The sequence below is a fragment of the Sphaerodactylus townsendi genome, linkage group LG07, assembly GCF_021028975.2.
Source record: "Sphaerodactylus townsendi isolate TG3544 linkage group LG07, MPM_Stown_v2.3, whole genome shotgun sequence".
Taxonomy (NCBI): Eukaryota; Metazoa; Chordata; class Lepidosauria; order Squamata; family Sphaerodactylidae; genus Sphaerodactylus; species Sphaerodactylus townsendi.
The window spans coordinates 14,913,114-14,932,119 of NC_059431.1; the positions used below are offsets into that span (position 1 = coordinate 14,913,114).

The window sequence follows — 19,006 nt, forward strand, 5'->3', positions numbered from 1 at the left end:
TGGTCAGCGGCACTTTGATGAGCTCTGTGTTGCCAGGTTCATTATCATTCTAATTGCATCTGTTTAATCCATGAAGCACACTTTAAATATTCTTCAAACAATGTATTTCTTCTTCCTTCTTATTCTTTTGAAGTGATATCAGCCTACTGACCCATGGGGTGACATCACATCCCAGTGTTTACTAGACAGACTTTGATTATGGAGTACTTTGCCACTGTTTTCCCCAGTTGTCTACACTGTACCCCTAGCAAGCTGTGTACTCATTTCACCAACCTCAGAAGGATGGAAGGCTAAGTCAACCTTGAGCAAGCAACCTGAAACTGACTTACTGTACCCCTAGCAAGCTGTGTACTCATTTCACCAACCTCAGAAGGATGGAAGGCTAAGTCAACCTTGAGCAAGCAACCTGAAACTGACTTCCATTGGGTCTAACTCAGGTTTTGAGGTCCTGGTTTGGGTTTTCTCCATTTTTTAGCCATCAGAATCGTTGCTGACGCCAGGATGTTGAAAACCAAATCCAGCCTTCAAATTTCTAACAATTCCCTCACTAGCTGTCACAAGGGACTGTTAACCAGTTGAAAGCCATCAGATATTCACCAGGTTTGCCCAACTGGCTAGTGGAAGAAAAAGTTCTACAATGCAGATGGAGAATGTCTGCCATCTCACGATTATTGTCACAAGGGCAGTGGGGTTACTTATGTGTGACTCTTTCCCTTTGAGTAGCGGTTGACTTTGGCTGAGGACAGTGATGGGATTCAGCAGATTCGCACCACTTCGGCAGAACCGGTTGTTAAAATGGTGCTTGTAAACAAACAGTTGTTAAATTGCTGCCAATGTCAGAGCTTCCAGGTGAATAACCACAGGACACTTTTTGGATTAAATTGGGCTGCAGCCCTTTATTAATGTTGAAGCTGAACGAGCAAGAGGAGCACATCGTAGCAGCCGATCAGCATCCATGGCTGACCCCGGCAACAACCCCAATGGGGTGCTGTATGGTTTCCGGGCTGTATGGCCGTGTTCTAGCAGCATTCTCTCCTGATGTTTCGCCTGCATCTGTGGCTGGCATCTTCAGAGGATCTGATAGTAGGAATGGAAAGCAAGTGGAGTATATATGCTGTGAGGTCAAAAGGTGAGGCCCTCTGAATAGAGTAGCCTGGTATGTGAGTCACAAAGAAGTCTGTAGCCTGGGAGTGACAATGAAGCTAGCAAGGTCAATAGGTGAATGCATCTGAATAGAACATAAGAACATAAGAACAAGCCAGCTGGATCAGACCAAAGTCCATCTAGTCCAGCTCTCTGCTACTCGCAGTGGCCCACCAGGTGCCTTTGGGAGCTCACCTGGTATCCTGGTCTTTGTTTCCTTGGTTGCTATTGTCTATAGTTGTCCTGTGTTTGTGTGGAGCTGATTAGTCACTGTCTTGATTCTAGAGTTTTTCAACACTGGCAGCCAAATTCTGTTCATTTTCATGGTTTCTTCCTTCCTATTGAAGTTGTCCATATGCTTGTGAATTTCAATGGCTTCTCTGTGTAGTCTGACGTAGCGGTTGTCAGAGTGGTCCAGAATTTCTGTGTCCAGGTTGGTTTATCAAGTGTTCTGCTATTGCTGATTTTTCTGGGTGAAATAGTCTGCAGTGCCTTTCGTGTTCTTTAATTCGTGTCTGAGTGCTGTGTTTGGTGGTTCCTATGTAGACTTGTCCACAGCTACATGGTATTCGGTAGACTCCTGCAGTAGCTAGAGGATCCCTCTTATCCTTTGCTGAACGTAGCAATGGTTGAATTTTCTTAGTGGGTCTGTAGATTGTTTGTATGTTATGTTTCTTCAACAACCCCAATCCCTACTGGGGAGGACCGAAAGGTACCGGGCCACCAGGTGCTTGCCCTATTTTGGCCCCCTAACTGCTGGGGTTTCGGGCTCGATTGCAGAGGCCTCTGCGGCATGCGCCATGAGCACGACACCCCAAGCCTCCGTTGGAGGCCCCCAGCTGTGGGGAGGTGTGTAAGCTCAGTCTCCCCACAAGGATCCACTCCTCTGCCCAAACCGCCAGAGCTGTGACTTGTAGTAGCCAAGAAACACCCTCCCAAAACAGGGAGGGTGGATGGGTCAGTTTGCTAAGGTGACAAAAGAGGCCGAAGCAACCGCATGCTGCCAAATATATAGGGAGCTTACACCACCCCTTTTGCCCATGTGCGTGTCGCACAACATTGCCGGGTGGTAAGGCTTGGCCGTTCAGCCGCCCAGGGCCGTGCATGCTCTCTATTCTGGAGCTCACTAATGCCCTGTCCCCTGTCGCAATTACGGGCCTCGTTGATTCCAGTGCCATGATTTATTTAAATCCCATCACCGGAACCAGTTGTTAAATTATTTGAATCCCGCCACTGGCTGAGGAGAGAGTACAGTCTAATGGATGGTTTGCAAAGTTCTGAAATGGGTCTTTAAACCGAAAGGAACTTTAAAAGGAGAGGGGGAAGCTAACCACAAATGTTTATTTTCACCAAACTCTTATTTAACGCTGGGAATCAGGGATTACTGAAGACTGTTCGGCGCGCGAAAGAGTAAAGCGTATTAGTTTAACTGTCAGTCTTGTAATGAAACAGAGAGTCTGGGGAATTGGAGGGTGGGGAAAAAACTTTCTAATTGTATTGATTTCACAACTGGGTATTAATATTAAATGGCTTTTAAAGTCCATCTATGTTGGTTTTGTATGACACGGGACTGTCAGCTTTTCATTGATTTCTGCTTTTGCATGTAACGGCTGTACAGAAGAAGGGAATTAGTAATGCAAACGATGCTGAAGCTGTCTTTCTTTGCCATAATGTGCACTGAGGTACTCAGAATCCTCTTAGGGGTCTTCTGGTGCCCATTCCACCCATTTATTTACATAGCGCTCTCCATTTATAGCCTCCTACTCCTCATAAACTTTGGGAGCGGGGATATAGCCATATAGAACTCAAAACTCTTGGTGAGTTCCGCAGGGCCTGTAAGACTGAGTTGTTCCACCGGGCTTTTGGAGTGTCCAGCCACTGAAGTGCCCCCTCCCTTTTATTCCTCCCACTTGGAGTTCCTTTGCCATCTGGGGGACCCACTTTCCTGTTTTGTCTTCCCCCCCTCTCTCTGGGAGGGTTTTAATTGGGGTTTATCGCTGACGCCATCTTTGTTAATTACCGCTGTGTTTTAAACTAACTGAATCTAATTTTAATGGGGTTTTGTTTGTATATGTTGTATGAGGAAATTATGTTGTGCACTGCCCAGAGCCCTCCAGGGGTAGGGCGGTATACAAAATAAATAAATAAATGCATGAATGCATGAATGCATGAATGAATGAATGAATGAATAATAAGATAAAATAAAATAACATTAAAATAGCCCTAATAATCCGAAAGCCAGTCCAGATGTATCTGAAATATGTGCAGGCTTGGGGTTTTGCTAGATGTTTGGTGATATGACCAGATCCAGGAACACCAGAAGACTACTTGAAAAATGGAGAGTAGATGGACCTGGCAGGTCTCCCACTATGGAAGGAGGTCTCCCACTGGCAAGCCCCATTGTGATTAAAAAAAATGAAACAGCAATGTCATCAACATTGCTACGTCACTTTCGGGTAACTCTAAGACTCGCCAGAAACTCTATGGTTTGTTCTACCATAGAATTTCCAGTGATTCCTAGAGCTACCCTTTGTCACTTATGGGTGACACCCAGAAGTGATGTAGCAATGGCAGTGACATCACGTGCACTCCCCGTATTCCCACCCCGTATTCCCTATCCCTCCCATTTGTTGTGGGATGCAGTTAGCTTTCTCTTCAGCCGAGGTTCCAGGTGTACATTAAAACATCACAGAGAAAAGACACTAGTCTCAACCAACAGGCCTCTTATGTTCTTAATACCTCAACATCTGTCTGCTGCTTTCCCCCCTGCCAATCATGCTGGGGAAATGTTTGCACACTTCCTAATGTCAGTGACTTCTTTTAGGATGCCTCAGTTGTTATTTCCTTAACGGGGAATGCCCATGTAACCTTAACGGATTGTGCCTTGCCTTATTCTTGGAGAATGGATCAAAGTAATCGGTTTCTGTGAGCCATTGTAAAAATAAGGCATTTATTGTGTAGTGCTTCATCACAGTTCATTTGATTGAACATGGTAATTTAGACCTTGTTCTGCCCCCCCCCCCCCCGTGAATCTGTTTGAGGTGCCCTGTACTTGGCTAGGACAGAGTGGGGGAGGGACAAGCCAGGTTCAACAGTTCTTACAATGGGTTTATTACTGGAGAGAAACAAGACCCTAACTCCTCCCTTGGGTCTATCTAAGTCAGAGTACTTGCTCGTCTTGAGCATGTTTGAAGTTGTAGACTGTGTCGTCTCTTGGTTGCTTTAGGAAAGTCCACTGTGTCTTGCTTCCTTTCAGCTCTTTCAGTCTTTTTTCTAGTTCTAACTGCTATTAAACTTGACTTGTACTCTATAGACCACCATATATTCATATGGATGTCACGAATATTCCAGTTTCCAACTACTGTTAACACCTCTCTCAGACTGACTGACTAGAACTAAAACAGGGGATTGTTGGGTAAAGAAAAGAAACTGCCTATTGGGAAATGTCTTAAAGGGACAGGGGCTAACTAAAATACCCTCCCTTAGAAGACTTTACAAAGAACTAAAACCATGCTAACTATGGGGAAACTAAAGCTTAATGGGGAAATAACAAAGACCTCTGTGGGGGCATAACAGACCTCTCTTTTATTTTAATACAGTGCAAATCCCTGGACCGGTGGAAAACCTGCGGGCTGTATCTACCTCACCTACCTCAATTCTTATTACATGGGAACCACCAGCCTATGCAAATGGCCCAGTCGAAGGCTATAGGTTATACTGTACCGAAATAGCTACTGGAAAAGAACAGGTGAGAAAATCAGGGAATGTTATATTCTGCCAAACGTACCTGGGTGCCAGATCCATTACTTCATCTGATCTATTACATTTTGGTGTTGCATCCTGTAATGTTGTTAACGCTGCCACTTTTGGGCTGTGTGGTGCATCTGTTGGGAGCCCTAGAAGGAACAGTGGCCCAGAGTTATGTACAAGGCAAAACCCCTGTATGGCTCTCCAGCAGAGAGACAAATGAAACCCTTCACTTTTTGTTCTGTCATTTGGGATGACCTTTCCATCGCATGTAGTTTTGAAGACCAAGCCTGCAAAAACGGCATGACGCCTGGAATCACTTTGCAAAGAGATATGTTGGAAGCTTGTTGAGGTTGATAGATTTAACCCATATTTTTTTAAAAACAAACAAACAATAAAGTCAACTTAAAAAAGAAACAAAAGTAAAATTGTAAACAAAACTTACCAGACCAGGGCCACACAGCCTGGAAAACACACCAGAACCAGTTGATAATATGTTGCAGCAAATTCCCACCCCCCCACATGTGAACCAAGACAGTTAGCAAAAGTTCAGCCTGAAGGCCCGTCCCAGCCGCTGAGCTCCAAGGCCAGGGAAACAGATAAAACAGCACCCGCAAAGCTCAAGCTCTCCCCAGCAATTCCCCCCTCCTCAATGGCATCCTGACATTAGGCAAAAATTAGGTTTCCCAACCTCTGGTTGGGATCTGGAGATCTCCTGGGATTACAGCAGATCTCAGGATGACCAAAATCAGTTATCCAGAAGTGCACATTAGCTTCGGGGGGGGGGGGTAGACTCTATGGTATTACATTTGCCAAGCTCCCTCCCCTGCCCAGGCCCCACCCTCCCCAGGCTCCACCCCCCCAAAAAAACCTAGTAAAAATGCTGGAATATTGGAAATATGGTCACATTCTGTTAATGAGTATCTACGAAACTACAAATCCCATAATGCAACAGTCCCCGCTGAAACTCCCTGGCGGGAAAACAGAACAATGGGAGACCACTACATATACTAAAACTGAGGGCACAAACCCTCAGTTCCAGCACCCTGTAGTTAGGGCGATACAGTTTAATAAAGTCCGTTCCTTTCTATAGAACCGGCTTTGTCTGAGTGTGTCCAGCCTTACATTGAGAGCTGTAGGGTGGCAAATAGAAAAGTCCATCTTTTTTTAAAAAATGCCCAAATTGGCATCCACTAACCTCCTTCTATTACTGTCCCTGCTTCTGTCTCTGTCTGGTTCAGATTCTAGTAAGCCCTTCTACAATCGGCTTCTTTAAAGAGTGATCTTCTCCCAAGATGGAAAAAGACAGGTTACAAATGAAATAAGTAAGCCCTTTATGATAGAGTCTGGATACAGTCATAGACATGTGTGGTTAACAATTCCCTGCCCATAAAAAAACAGGGGTTATTTATCCAGGATAATAACCGTGAGTTATCAGCTGTGGGGAGTGGAGCGTGGTGGATTGAGTGCTTTACACCAAACCGGCTTTTAGAAAATGAAATGGCTCTTTCGACCGTTGGGATGATGTTTCGGCCCGTGTAATATTTCTGTGCAGTAATGCTGGTATTGTTTCTCTTTGTGCCTAGAATATAGAGGTGAATGGCTTATCCTACAAGCTGGAAGGGCTAAAAAAGTTCACCGAATACACCATACGATTTCTGGCTTACAATCGTTATGGACCTGGAGTATCTTCTGAAGACCTGACTGTCAGGACGCTTTCAGATGGTAAGACAGAGCTAAACATAAGTACCCATAGGTGGAGAGAGCTGCTATAGAGTAGACTTCACAGTTGATGTCCCTCACTAAGGTCCATGTGGTCACTAAACCTCCATTTCAGTTCTTGCTCTGCCATTTTTTTGGTCCCTCACCTCACAGCTTCGCCCCCTCTTGTAAAAATGTAAAGTGATGCACATAGGGGTAAAAAATCCAAACTTCACATACACGCTACAAGGGTCAGTGCTATCAGTCACAGACCAGGAAAGGGATTTGGGCATCTTAATTGATAGTTCCATGGGAATGTCAACTCAATGCATGGCAGCTGTGAAAAAGGCAAACTCTATGCTGGGGATAATTAGGAAAGGAATTGAGAATAAAACTGCTAAGATTGTCATGCCCTTATATAAAGTTGTGGTGCGACCGCACTTGGAGTACTGTGTTCAGTTCTGGTCGCCACATCTCAAAAAGGATATCGAAGAGATAGAAAAAGTGCAGAGAAGGGCAACGAGGATGATTGAGGGACTGGAGCACCTTCCTTACGAGGAGAGGCTACAGCGTTTGGGACTCTTTAGTTTGGAGAGGAGACGTCTGAGGGGGGATATGATTGAAGTCTATAAAATTATGCATGGGATAGAAAATGTTGACAGAGAGAAATTTCTCTCTCTTTCTCACAATACTAGAACCAGGGGGCATACATTGGAAATGCTGGGGGGAAGAATTAGGACTAATAAAAGGAAACACTTCTTCACGCAACATGTGATTGGTGTTTGGAATATGCTGCCACAGGAGGTGGTGATGGCCACTAACCTGGATAGCTTTAAAAGGGGCTTGGACAGATTTATGGAGGAGAAGTCGATTTATGGCTACCAGTCTTGATCCTCTTTGATCTGAGATTGCAAATGCCTTAGCAGACCAGGTGATCGGGAGCAACAGCTGCAGAAGGCCATTGCTTTCACATCCTGCATGTGAGCTCCCAATGGCACCTGGTGGGTGGGCCACTGCGAGTAGCAGAGAGCTGGACTAGATGGACTCTGGTCTGATCCAGCTGGCTTGTTCTTATGTTCTTATGTTCTCTTCTTAAATTTTATTACTTCTGGTGTTTTTTTGTTTTTCCCTCCATTTTTGGTATCAATGAATCAGTGATGCCATGAAGTATCACTAGAGCACGTGCGTGGAAGGAAAAACTGGCAGCCAGGAAGCAGCATTTTGAGAAGGGTAGTGCAGACAAACTTTGTTGTAAACATTGGGCTCGAAAACATCTTCGAAATGGCATAAGTGGCATGTGCAGAAAAGGCCAGAGTTTGATTCTTGTCTGTGAAGGGAGCTTTAATTGTAAGACGATAGGAAAATTCTCATGCAAACAAATCGTCAACACGCTTGACCTGAGATCACTGGTTCAACTTATACAGGTTCAGTAGGGAGCAGCGGGGTTCATTACATTTGCAAAAAGTTCACTTTCCATATAATGGTCTCACTCGGGGCTCTGCTCTGTTGCTCCTCAAGTTGGCATTTCCACAATATGTTTTCAAGTGCCACTTGCTCCAATCCATCTAATTGAGAGAGATCTTTTGTGATACAAAACAGACCTTGGCGGAACAAAAGTACCTCATGAATAGAATTATAAAAAAAAAACAAAAAACATTAGCTGAAACGTTAACTTTGTGCATAATTTATGGAGATTGGATTCCACCTTTGAAGAGGAGGCCTGTCACCCAGGCAGCGAACTTTGGCTCCCAGATTGTGATCAATTGAGGGAAAGGATGATTATTATTCAAGCAGGTGTCAGGAATGTTCTCCTCCAAAAGCGTTCCAGAAGTTTTAATTCTACTGGAGCAAAAATGGTCAAGAGAAAACTTCTGTGGCACTAGAGGCCCAAGCGACAGGCCTAGATCTGTGAATAGGCACAGCTTATAATAAACAGCAGTGATCCCCCTGAATCCATTTTTAGATATCATCAGGCCAGATAGCAAGTGGCATATAAAAGAAAATGGAGGTAGATCCCAGTAACAGAAATGATTGCAACAAGCAAAGCCCGTGAAGTGCACTTATCTTCTACCTGCCTAATTCTTAGCATGTTCAAATCTGTGGATACTTAAATCCAGAGCCTGGAGCCATGGTCAAACAGGACAGATCCTTCTACAAACCTGTGAAAGCTCCAGATCTGCAGAAAAATCTGAAACGTAAAAACAACGGGCGTTTCCCCACTTGCCACCCCCCCCCCCGTATGCCCCGCGCTGCTCTCAGCACGCGTCATTTCTGGCGCGCACCTGGGCTTCCCCACGACCCTGCGCTGTGCGTGGGGTCATCAAAAGGCGCCGTTTGAAAGAGCGCCAGGAATGACACGTGCTGAGGGGGTGCGACAGCGGCAGCGTCGGGGCGGCTGCGTTGTCGCTGCCCCTGTAGTGGGGAGTGGCGGGGGACCCCGCGCTACTTGGCGACAGTAGCGGGGGCAGAAGGTAAGTAGGGAAAGGCCCAACAACAAGAAGAAGGGATTCAAATCAGCCCTCTGCCATGTAAACTCACTGGGTAACTGGGCTAGTTACACATTTCCAGCCTGACTTACCTCACGGAGTTGTTGTGAGGGGAAAAAAAAAGGAAGAGAAGACAATGGATTTCCTTTGAATCCCAACTGGTGTTGCTGACCCTTCAGCGTTCTAACTGTTTGTGGCAGGCTCAGGCAGCCTCCTAACTATGCTGGACAGGTTTTCCCTCCTTTTCTATAACTGAGCTGTTTTGATGGTTGTGTATGAAAGGTTTTATGCTTGTTTGCTCAGTCTTAGCGTTAGGGTTAGGTGAAGGGAACCTTTTTTCCCCTTATGGCAAATTCCACTTTTCAAGGCACTAAAGAGGTCTGAGGAAGATTCAACAAACAAAAATAAAAAGAATTACTGTACAAACTAGACGGGATCAAGAAATATTTCAGTAGATGGTTGCAATTAACTATATACATATAGAATCATAGAGGTCGATTCCGAACTTGTGTTATCGACCTAAGTTCGAGCTGCGTTCGACCTAAGTGCTCCGCACAACCACTGGGATCGACGTGGTTTTGTACCAGCTTCGCCCCGTGTAACGGTCAAATTTTCGACTCCAGTTGGGAACTATTACTTTTTCAGGGAACCACGCTCGAACTCAGCTCGATTCCAGTAAAATGCGGAATCTCTGGTGCCAGGAGTCCCCCATTCAGCCAATCACAGCTGAGTGTTTTGGGCATGCGTACAGCTGGCCAATCAAAAAACGGCACCTTCGTCCCTCCATTCCTGTGGCAGTTTTTTTTATAATGTGTGTGTGGATAGATGGAACATGGCCGTAGAACAGTAGCCAATCGGAACGGAGCGGCAAAGAGGCACAGGATGATTCTGCCCTCCGAGCTGGGATCAAGCTGGCTGAAGTGGGGAACAACAATGGCTTCGACCTAGGTTAGTACCCTTCTCAGGGAACTGGGTCGAACCTATTTTACTCATGTGTGGAATTGCCCAGAGTTCGAAGAGACCACAAGGACTATCAAGTCCAACCCCCTGCAATGTAGGAACACAAAATCAAAGCACACCTGACAGATGGCCATCCAGCTTCTGTTTAAAAACCACTCTCTGAGGCAGTGAATTCCATTGTCAAACAGCCCTGACAGTCAGATAGGTATTTCTAATGTTTAGGTGGAATTTCTTTAATATACAATTAACTATATATATAACTATAATCAGGTTTCAATTAGCTACATACAAACATCGATTTGGGTACAGGCACAGCTCTTAATCAAGCTTTGTAAGTTTTTTTTTTCCAGTTGCTTAGATATTATGAGAGATTCTTTAGTTTAAGATGGTATAGTTAGAAGTTACCAGCTAATGGATTCACTATGACTTTGGGTTCTAACAGACTGATAGCCTTTCACACAGTGCACATAACAGCTTTAACACTTTTAGCTATGCACTTCACATAAACCACTCTCCTAAAGGAACTATAGCAGAACACTAATACACCTGCAGTTGGTAACGGCTGTTAACGTACTAATCCTATTTTGAAAGGAAATATTATGTATTAGGCCCCTCATTGGACAGCTCCATTGGAAATAGCCATTCCTAATACAATACATTTTGCTTTGGGAAACTCACACTTACAACCCAGTAGAGCGAAATTAAATGACATAATGTCATTATAGTGCTTTCTTTCATATAGGTATTGATTTGTCTCAGACTGCTCCAACTTCCATTGTGTGTGTGGGGGGGGGGGTTGTTTTCCTTTGTGCAGACTTTGCTTCCCTGTGTACAGTGCCTGGAGTGGGTCAATCTTATTACCTTAAAAGATCAATAAGAAGGAACTATCCTATAAGCTCAAAGACCAAATCACATGGAATTACAGTTTTTCAAGTTCCAAGGAGTGGAAAACCAGACTAAAAATAATAATAACCAGATAATGGAAAATATTAACAGCATAAACTACTTACGAGGGTCAAATACATGCTGCTCTTATGTGATTAACACTTAGACTGTTCTTCTCAATTACTTTATTGGTTTCACCCTAAATACTTGTTATATATTTTTTTTCCTTTATAACCATCCCCTTTAGGGCATTTTTCAGCTTATTTGGATTAATAAAAGCTCCATGGTGTGCTGATTGATGTAACCAGATAATGAAACATCAGTAGTCCACGTGAGATAACTTAATTACCTCTGCAATATCATGGGACAAGCAGCATTGTTCAGTGTGTTATTTAATTGAAGCATCCACAGTTCAGAAAGCAATCCCAAGTACATTTTTAAAAAATTCTGGGATGATCACTACAAACCTGGAATCTAGCTCACTGAGGGCACTGGGCTGATGAGGAAGATGAAGGAGAAGAGAGAATGTTAGTGGAAAGCAAGATTACCAGCTCCAGGTTATGAAATTTCTGGGTATTTTAGGGGTGGAGACCTGCTGTAATTCTGGAGACATGCTGTCATTCTGGGAAATCTCCAGCTACCACTTGGAGACGGACAACCCTTGTGGAAAGTAATAGCAACCCCACCCTTCTCTTTTTCTGCAATATCAGCACATTCCCAAAGGGGGTTTGTAAAAGCCAAATACTGATTTGTTCTGGTATCAGATTTTGATGTTAGAACAGTTCATTTGACAGGCCAGGAACATCTTACATTCCTTTGAGAGCCAGCGTGGTCTAGGGGTTAAGAGCAGGTGAATTCTAATCCGGAGAACCGGGTTTGATTCCCCACTCCTCCACCTGAGTGGCAGAGGCTTATCTGGTGAACCAGATGTGTTTCCGCACTCCTACATTCCTGCTGGGTGACCTTGGGCAAGTCCCAGTTCTTTGGAACTCTTTCTGCCCCACCTTCCTCACATGGTGTCTGTTGTGGGGAGAGGGTCTGGTGGCTGACGGCTGGGAGCCAAGAGCCTGGGGGAAGGCTTGGGGGCAGGGCTTGGGGGCCCCACCCCCTGAACCCTGCCCCTGGTGTAGCAGGGGATGCACCCAGAGAACGGCTGTCTCTGGGCACCATTTTCCCACCATGCACCTCTGTTCTTTAGTAAGCTTATTAGCTATCACATTAAAGAATGAGCATCTTGTAACCAATCCGTTGTGACTTTTTCTTCATGCTAAGTAGTAATAACAAGTGGCACCCGGGGACAGAGAGTACCCCTGTCCCTAGGCAGATACACCACTGCTAAGGAGGGAAAGGAATGGGTAGGTATTTTAGCTTTCGCCTTATGGAGGAGTTCTGTGGTCCTGGTTGGGTGAATTGCACAGTTATTACCCCATTGTAAACTCATAGAATCATAGAGTTGGAAGGAGCCAGACAGGCCAGCTAGTCCAGGGGTCTGCAACCTGTGGCTCTCCAGATATTCATGGACTACAAATCCCATCAGCCCCTGGAGAGCTGCAGGTTGCAGACCCCTGAGCTAGTCCAACCTCCAGCTCAATTCAGTCGGCCTGAAGTAGTACATACGTTTGTGTGTGTTTTTTAAAAACTGAGAAACATTTGTCATTGTCATCTTTGACTCCTCTATTAACAGATTTTTCATTCTCATTTCCCCCTCTTTACTTTTCAGTGCCAAACGCTATGCCTCAGAATATCTCCCTGGAAGTGGTTAATTCAAAGGTAAGCACTCCTAATCTGAAATGACCCATATGTCTGTGTCTCTGTTTTGGCACGTGTTTGTACAGTACATTTGGCTTCATATATGCTCAATATGATGTTGCCAGAAAACATCCCTTCTCCCCCCCCACTGCAATTGAAAATCTGACTGTTTACATTACCCATCCATCCATGCTGATAATTTTAGTCCTGTTTGATTTGACTGAAATAGTGTCCTGATTCTGCTATTTGTGTTAGGTAAGTAGAAATCAAGATGGCCCATTTTCTCACTTCTCTAGTCGCAGAATCTTTCATGCATGCAAGTTTATAACTTTACATAAAGAAACATTTTTTGAATTGTATGTGTGCCAAATTCACATGCGCTATGCTAGCACCTTTAAAGCACCACAAACATTTTGTGGGTTGGCTCTTGAAAACTAGATATCTGATTGGTCTTTAAGGTGCTACTAGACTAGATTCTTGTTCTCTATAGCAGACCAGGATGGCTATCCACCTGAAACTATGTGTATAAAACGTCGAACTTTGAAGTGTTGTGCAGGTTTTGTAACTGTTTTGTGTTTCATAACTCTGAAACATGTATCAAATTTCAGGTTTTTGAACGATAACCAGTTTGACCCTCACGTTTTGAAGGAGAGATTTATAAACAGAGGCGTACCTAGGCAAACTGGAGCCCTGGGCAAAACCTGAGTTTGATGCCCCCCGATGGGTGACCACCCTCCCCCACCGTAATCAAACAATGATTTTTTTCCACCAGGTCGTTTCAAAGTCACCATCACATTATAGAACATCCTCCAACTCACAAATCTGGATTTAAAAAGAGAATCTTGGGAAATTTAGGGGGTGCCTGTTGTCAGGGGTGCAATTATTAAGATAGCAGCACCAAAATTTCAGAGTATCTTCGTGAGACCCTACTGATAATACCACCCAGCTTTGGTGAAGTTTGGTTCAGGGGGTCCAAAATTATGGACCCTCAAAGGTGTAGCCCCCATCTCCTATTAGCTGCCATTGGAAACAATGGGGGATGGGGCACTCCCTTTGGGAGTCCATAACTTTGGACCCTCTAAACCAAACCGCACCAAACCCGGGTCATATCATCAGGAGAATCTCCCAAAAACTCCCTGGAATTGTGGTGCTGCTAGCCTAAAATCTGCGCCCCCTGCACTCCAAAAACTGAAAAAACACTAAAAATACAAAATCCCCCACAAACGAACCTGCAATTTTGTCGCCCACCACAAGGTGGTGCCCTGGGCAGCTGCCCACTTTGCCCAATGGGAGGAACGCCTCTGTTTATAAATGACCCCTTTCCAGGATTTTGCCATATTCAAGTTCTAAATGTCAACTTTCTAGTTTGGAAAACTGTTTAATAATTCTAGGCATACCGTATATACTCATGTATAAGCTAACTTTTTCAGCACATTTTTTATGCTGAAAAACCCCCCCTCAGCTTATACTCGGGTCAGCTTATACTTGAGTATATACGGGTTGGCTTATACTCGAGTATATATGGGTTGGCTTATACTTGAGTATATATTGGCAAAGTCTTCTCAAGTTACTTTGGCCATTATTCCAGGTGGGCTTACAGAGCTAGTTTACTGTTTTTCTTTGAAATAAATATTCAAAAACATTAAACCTACTGATGCCTCAATTAATGTAATTTTATTGGTATCTATTTTTATTTTTGAAATTTACCAGTAGCTGCTGCATTTCCCACTCTAGGGTTATATTTGAGTCAATAAGTTTTCCCAGTTTTTTTGTGGTAAAATTAGGTGCCTCGACTTATATGCGGTTCGGCTTATACTTGAGTATATACGGTACTTTGTTTCTCTTGTATAGCAAGAGAGAGATTTCCTTTTTAAAATGTTCAAATATTCTTGGTGTGTTTGTCTAGTGTCATATATTAAATTTCAGGTCTCTCCCAGGAACCTATGTGCAAGAGTGTTAGAAAGTAGTGCTGTTACCAAATTTTATGATCACACTGTTCAAGTCTCTTTGATGGCTCCTCCACTCTTGGGAGAAAATTTCTGTCATCATTTTCCCTCGTCGGTTCTGCACAAGAGGCACATGCAAATTATAAAAGTGGAGCATAATGTAAAGATGCCGTAGAAATGGCAAAAAAGAAGCCAAATTTTTGTTTTAAAGAACCAGATTAAAATAGTCTCTCTCTTTTTTTCTCTCCATCAAGTCACACCTGACTTATGGTGACCCCACAGGGTTTTCGAGACAAGAGACGTTCAGAGGTGGTTTGCCATTGCCTGCCTCTAAATCATGTTCCTGGTATTCTCTGGAAGTCTCCTATCCAAATGATCTTCTAGACCAGTGTTTCCCAACCTTTTCGACATCACGGTACCCTTGACCTCACTCTTCAGATCTCATGGTACCCCTGCAATCCCCCCCACCTTCCCCTCCCAGTGCCCCTGCTTGCCACCCCCCGACCTTCCCCTCCCCGGGTGAAGAGAAGCACTGGGGGGGGGGGTTGCGGGAATTGGCTGCTGACTTTATGGCAGGCCCTGCCTCCTGGGCCAGCTCCATGTCCTTGCTGGTGCCAGCAGGAGACACCACAAAAGCGAGGGGGGCCGGTAGCATTGCTGTGGTACCCCTGGGACATGCTCATGGCACCCCAGGGTACCACGGAACCCTGGTTGAGAATAGCTGTTCTAGACTATGCAAAAAACTAAAAAAAATTGGTTAAAAACATGTTCATAAACAGGAAGTGGGGAAAATGAATGTTCAAAATGTGCTGTGCAATTATTTTTGTTGATTATCGCCTTATCCTTCCTTATTAGCTGTACTAGCCATTCTACCTCCATGCAAATTGTCCATGCGAGAAAGGGAGCTGGGCAGGCAACATATATTTTTCTCATGACACGGACCATAATGTTACAGATTCCAAAGAGCCTGTTTAATTAAGAAAAAACACCCTGTTTCTCTAGGACTTGGGGAGATGTAGGTGGTTATTAATTGCCAGCAAACCAGACTTTGCAAAGCAGTTGCTGACGCCGACAAAGAGTGGAGGACTCCTCCCGACGCTTTTAATGAGGCGTCAGTTGTGCAGTACACTTGAGGTTGCAATCTGCAAAGCGTAAGATAATGCTGGCTCACCGGTGTAGACATTAAAGGATTCCTTGTCACGCATAAAGCAGCTCATTTGTGTGCCAGAAGCCATGAAAAGAAGCATTCTCCTGCAGGATAGGAGAAAGTTGCATTTCTCAAAGCAAGTAACAGAACTCGCTAATTGGCTCCTTCACTTCCCGGCTCTTCAGAGAAGCTTCACCACCGATCTGCGGCTTAATGATTTTGTCTGTGCCGCGGGAAACAATATGGCGGGCGCAACTTTACAAAGAGTCAAGTTTTGCTGATAGCAGTCCGGGACAATATAAACACTCTTTTTTTTCAAAGGTCTGGGTTTAACAGTGCAGACAATACTTGTTTTGACAAAAGGGGCACTTACACAAGATTCTTAAACAGTGGTTCTCAACCTTCCTAATGCCGCAACCCTTTAATACGGTTCCTCATGTTGTGGTGACCCCCAACCCTAACATATATCCATTTTACAGATGGAGAACACTGATGCAGAGAGTCTTAGGCGACCCCTGTGAAAGGGTTGTTCGACCCCCAAAGGGGTCTTAACCCGCAGGTTGAGAACCACTGCATTAAACTGATCATTGAAAATGTTGGATTCAGCAAATCTCATCTGATCTCTGTGAGAGTCAGGAACAAAATTACTCGGAGCCTTTTGTCTATCCAAACTAATATATTTCATTTATTGTAGGAACTCCATTTCTGGATAGGATAAATATAGTTCCCTCAACTAGTCTAACTATCTAGGATGGAGAGGGATGCAGAATCCATGTCCTGCCCTCATGATTACAAGATGAAGGGGTATGGAGAGAGGATGTAAAACAAGGAAGTTTCCCTGAGAGTAGGAATCTACTTATCAAAGGGATAGTGTCAAAGCAATATAGAAAGGTTGCCCAGTGCCTTGATCCCTCTATCTCTCATATTCTCTAGTCAAATCCCCTTCTGAAGTCTAAGGTTAAGGGACAGTGCAAAGGCCTTCACTTCCAACAGAAAAATCAGGTCTATGTTCAGAGCTGGCACAGAGGACACAAGCCGAACGAGTGAGCATTTGTGCATGCCTGTTGATCTGACTCCAAATAAGGCAGCTTTCAGATATGTGTGTTGTGTGTGTGAGCTGCTTGTGATTTAAGATTTGCAAAGGTAGTTGACAAATGGAGCTTTGATTCTTGAAAGAATGCAGCCCAAAAATCTCCTTGAGTTCTAAGGTGCTACAGGATTCCAATCTAGATCAATTGGTTTTTGAGATTCCCTGGTTGCTCTGATTGATTTGGGCAGTGGAGTCATCTGCCCTCTTCTCACCGGCACACATTTCTACTGAAGTCTCCTTGAACACAGGAAATGACTTCAGATTAAATGAGACCATTCAAGGTAACTATTTCCTCTGAGTGGCTGCAGGGTCTTTCACATCTGCTATTACCTGATCCTTCTTCCTGGAGATATTGGGGACTGTATGTGGGACCAGAGGGGGGAAAGCACCTGGTGCACTGGTGCGTCCGACACCCAAAGGGGTCGCGACCCACAGGTTGAGAACCACTGTTCTTAAATAAGACTAAAAGAGAATTGGAAGGCAGTCGCTAGGACCCCACGGAGCATTCAACCACAAGGAAGGTCCAGGAAGATGCGGCAGTTTAATACACACATCTCGTGACCTCTTTCACTGAGACAGAGTATAGTCCGCATCTCACCAAGGAATTGACACTCACATGTGCAGATGAGGAAGTTTACTGCTAATGGTATAGGATGCCAATCATTAGGGGCAGATGAGCCTTCTCAAAGTATTCAGGGTGTTGGTAGAACTGAGGGTCAGTTGGCCATCTTAAGAAAATCTAGTGATTCCATCTTGCCTGACCTAATGGAAAAGTCCCCATTTTTAGTCTGGGCTGCTTCCACACAATGACAACACCTCTCGGGGCACCCATTGAATTCAGCTACATTTGCAGTCACAATACAGCATCTGTGTGGGGGAATTATCTTTATTTTTCCCAGGCCTTTCCTTGTGCCCCCCCCCAACCCCGTACCCCACTAGGAATCTTACACTTATTTTTTTAAAATGTAGTTACAGTGGAACCTTGGTTTTCATCGCCCTTTGGTTTTTATCGGTTTCGGTTTTCATCGATTTTTTCAGTGAAAAATTTATCTCGGTTTCCATCGATTTGCCTCAGTTTTCATCAGCTTGCAGTAAGGTGCAGGGGTTTGTGGAGAAAAATCACCTGAACAAAGCTCTTGCAGGCCGTGTCTTCAACTTGTTTAATGACAACATCTTGCCCCATTTCAGACAAATCTTAAAGAGGCGTCAGAAACAGACCTCTTTGGACAGCTTTCTGGTGCAACATTGGTCCACTGGCTCTGAAGCTGGTCCTAGTGTTATTGTTTGTTACTGTTTTCAGCATTAAGCACTATTCTTATTCACCCAAAAATGTGTTTTTGGTATGTTTTTTTGAGTGCCTAGAACGGATTAATTGGATTTACGTTGATTCCTATGGAAAAGCTTGCCTGGTTTTCATCGGTTTCAGTTTTCATCGATTCTTTTCGGACGGATGACCAACGAAAACCGGGGTTCCGCTGTATTCTGGTATACTGCTATCAGACTTTTTTTTCGTATGAAGTCACAATTAACTTATGGCGACCCCTGGTGGGGTTTTAAAAGCAAGAGATGTTAGGAGGTGGTTTGTCATTGCCTGTTTCTGCATCACAATCCTCGTATTCCTTGGCAGCTGCCCATCCAAATACTAGCCATGGTCAGGATTGAGAGTATGTGACTGGCCCAGGGTCATCTAGCAGGCTTCCACAGCTCAAGGGGGGATTCGAACCTGCATTTCCCAGGTCCTAGTTTGACACCTTAACAACTGCATCATGCTGGCAATAGCATTAGAGTAACCAGTGATGTTTAAAAAAGGACACCATTGGTCCTTAAAACTGCTCCACCGCACTGCTTGAGGAAAGAACAGGCTGTTGGCCAGTTTGCTGCTGTCTCAACTCGAGTTAGTGAGATAGAAGTACCTCTTGTTGTGACAGTTGCTGACTAAAGCCCTGCTTAGATCCTTACCTACCCGTCCTCATGGGGAGCCATCTTTATTTGGGTTTGATTGTTCAGAGAGAAGGATAGTACCCTGTGCAAACACTGGGTCCTTCCTGACCAATGGAGTGATGTCTCATCATGTTTGGAATATGCTGCCACAGAAGGTGGTGATAGCCACTAACCTGGATAGCTTTAAAAGGGGCTTGGACAGATTTATGGA

The 19,006-nt window shown here is 44.3% G+C and overlaps 1 protein-coding gene across 1 annotated transcript in view; it reads left to right on the plus strand.

Moving 5' to 3' along the window:
- The window catches only part of DCC (DCC netrin 1 receptor), a 456,614-nt gene that overhangs the window by 153,563 nt on the left and 284,045 nt on the right, over nucleotides 1-19,006 (plus strand). The window contains exons 4-6 of the mRNA XM_048503204.1: nucleotides 4,743-4,891; nucleotides 6,477-6,615; nucleotides 12,643-12,692. Of these exons, the coding sequence (XP_048359161.1) occupies nucleotides 4,743-4,891; nucleotides 6,477-6,615; nucleotides 12,643-12,692 (338 nt within the window). The remainder of the gene's footprint in view (nucleotides 1-4,742; nucleotides 4,892-6,476; nucleotides 6,616-12,642; nucleotides 12,693-19,006) is intronic.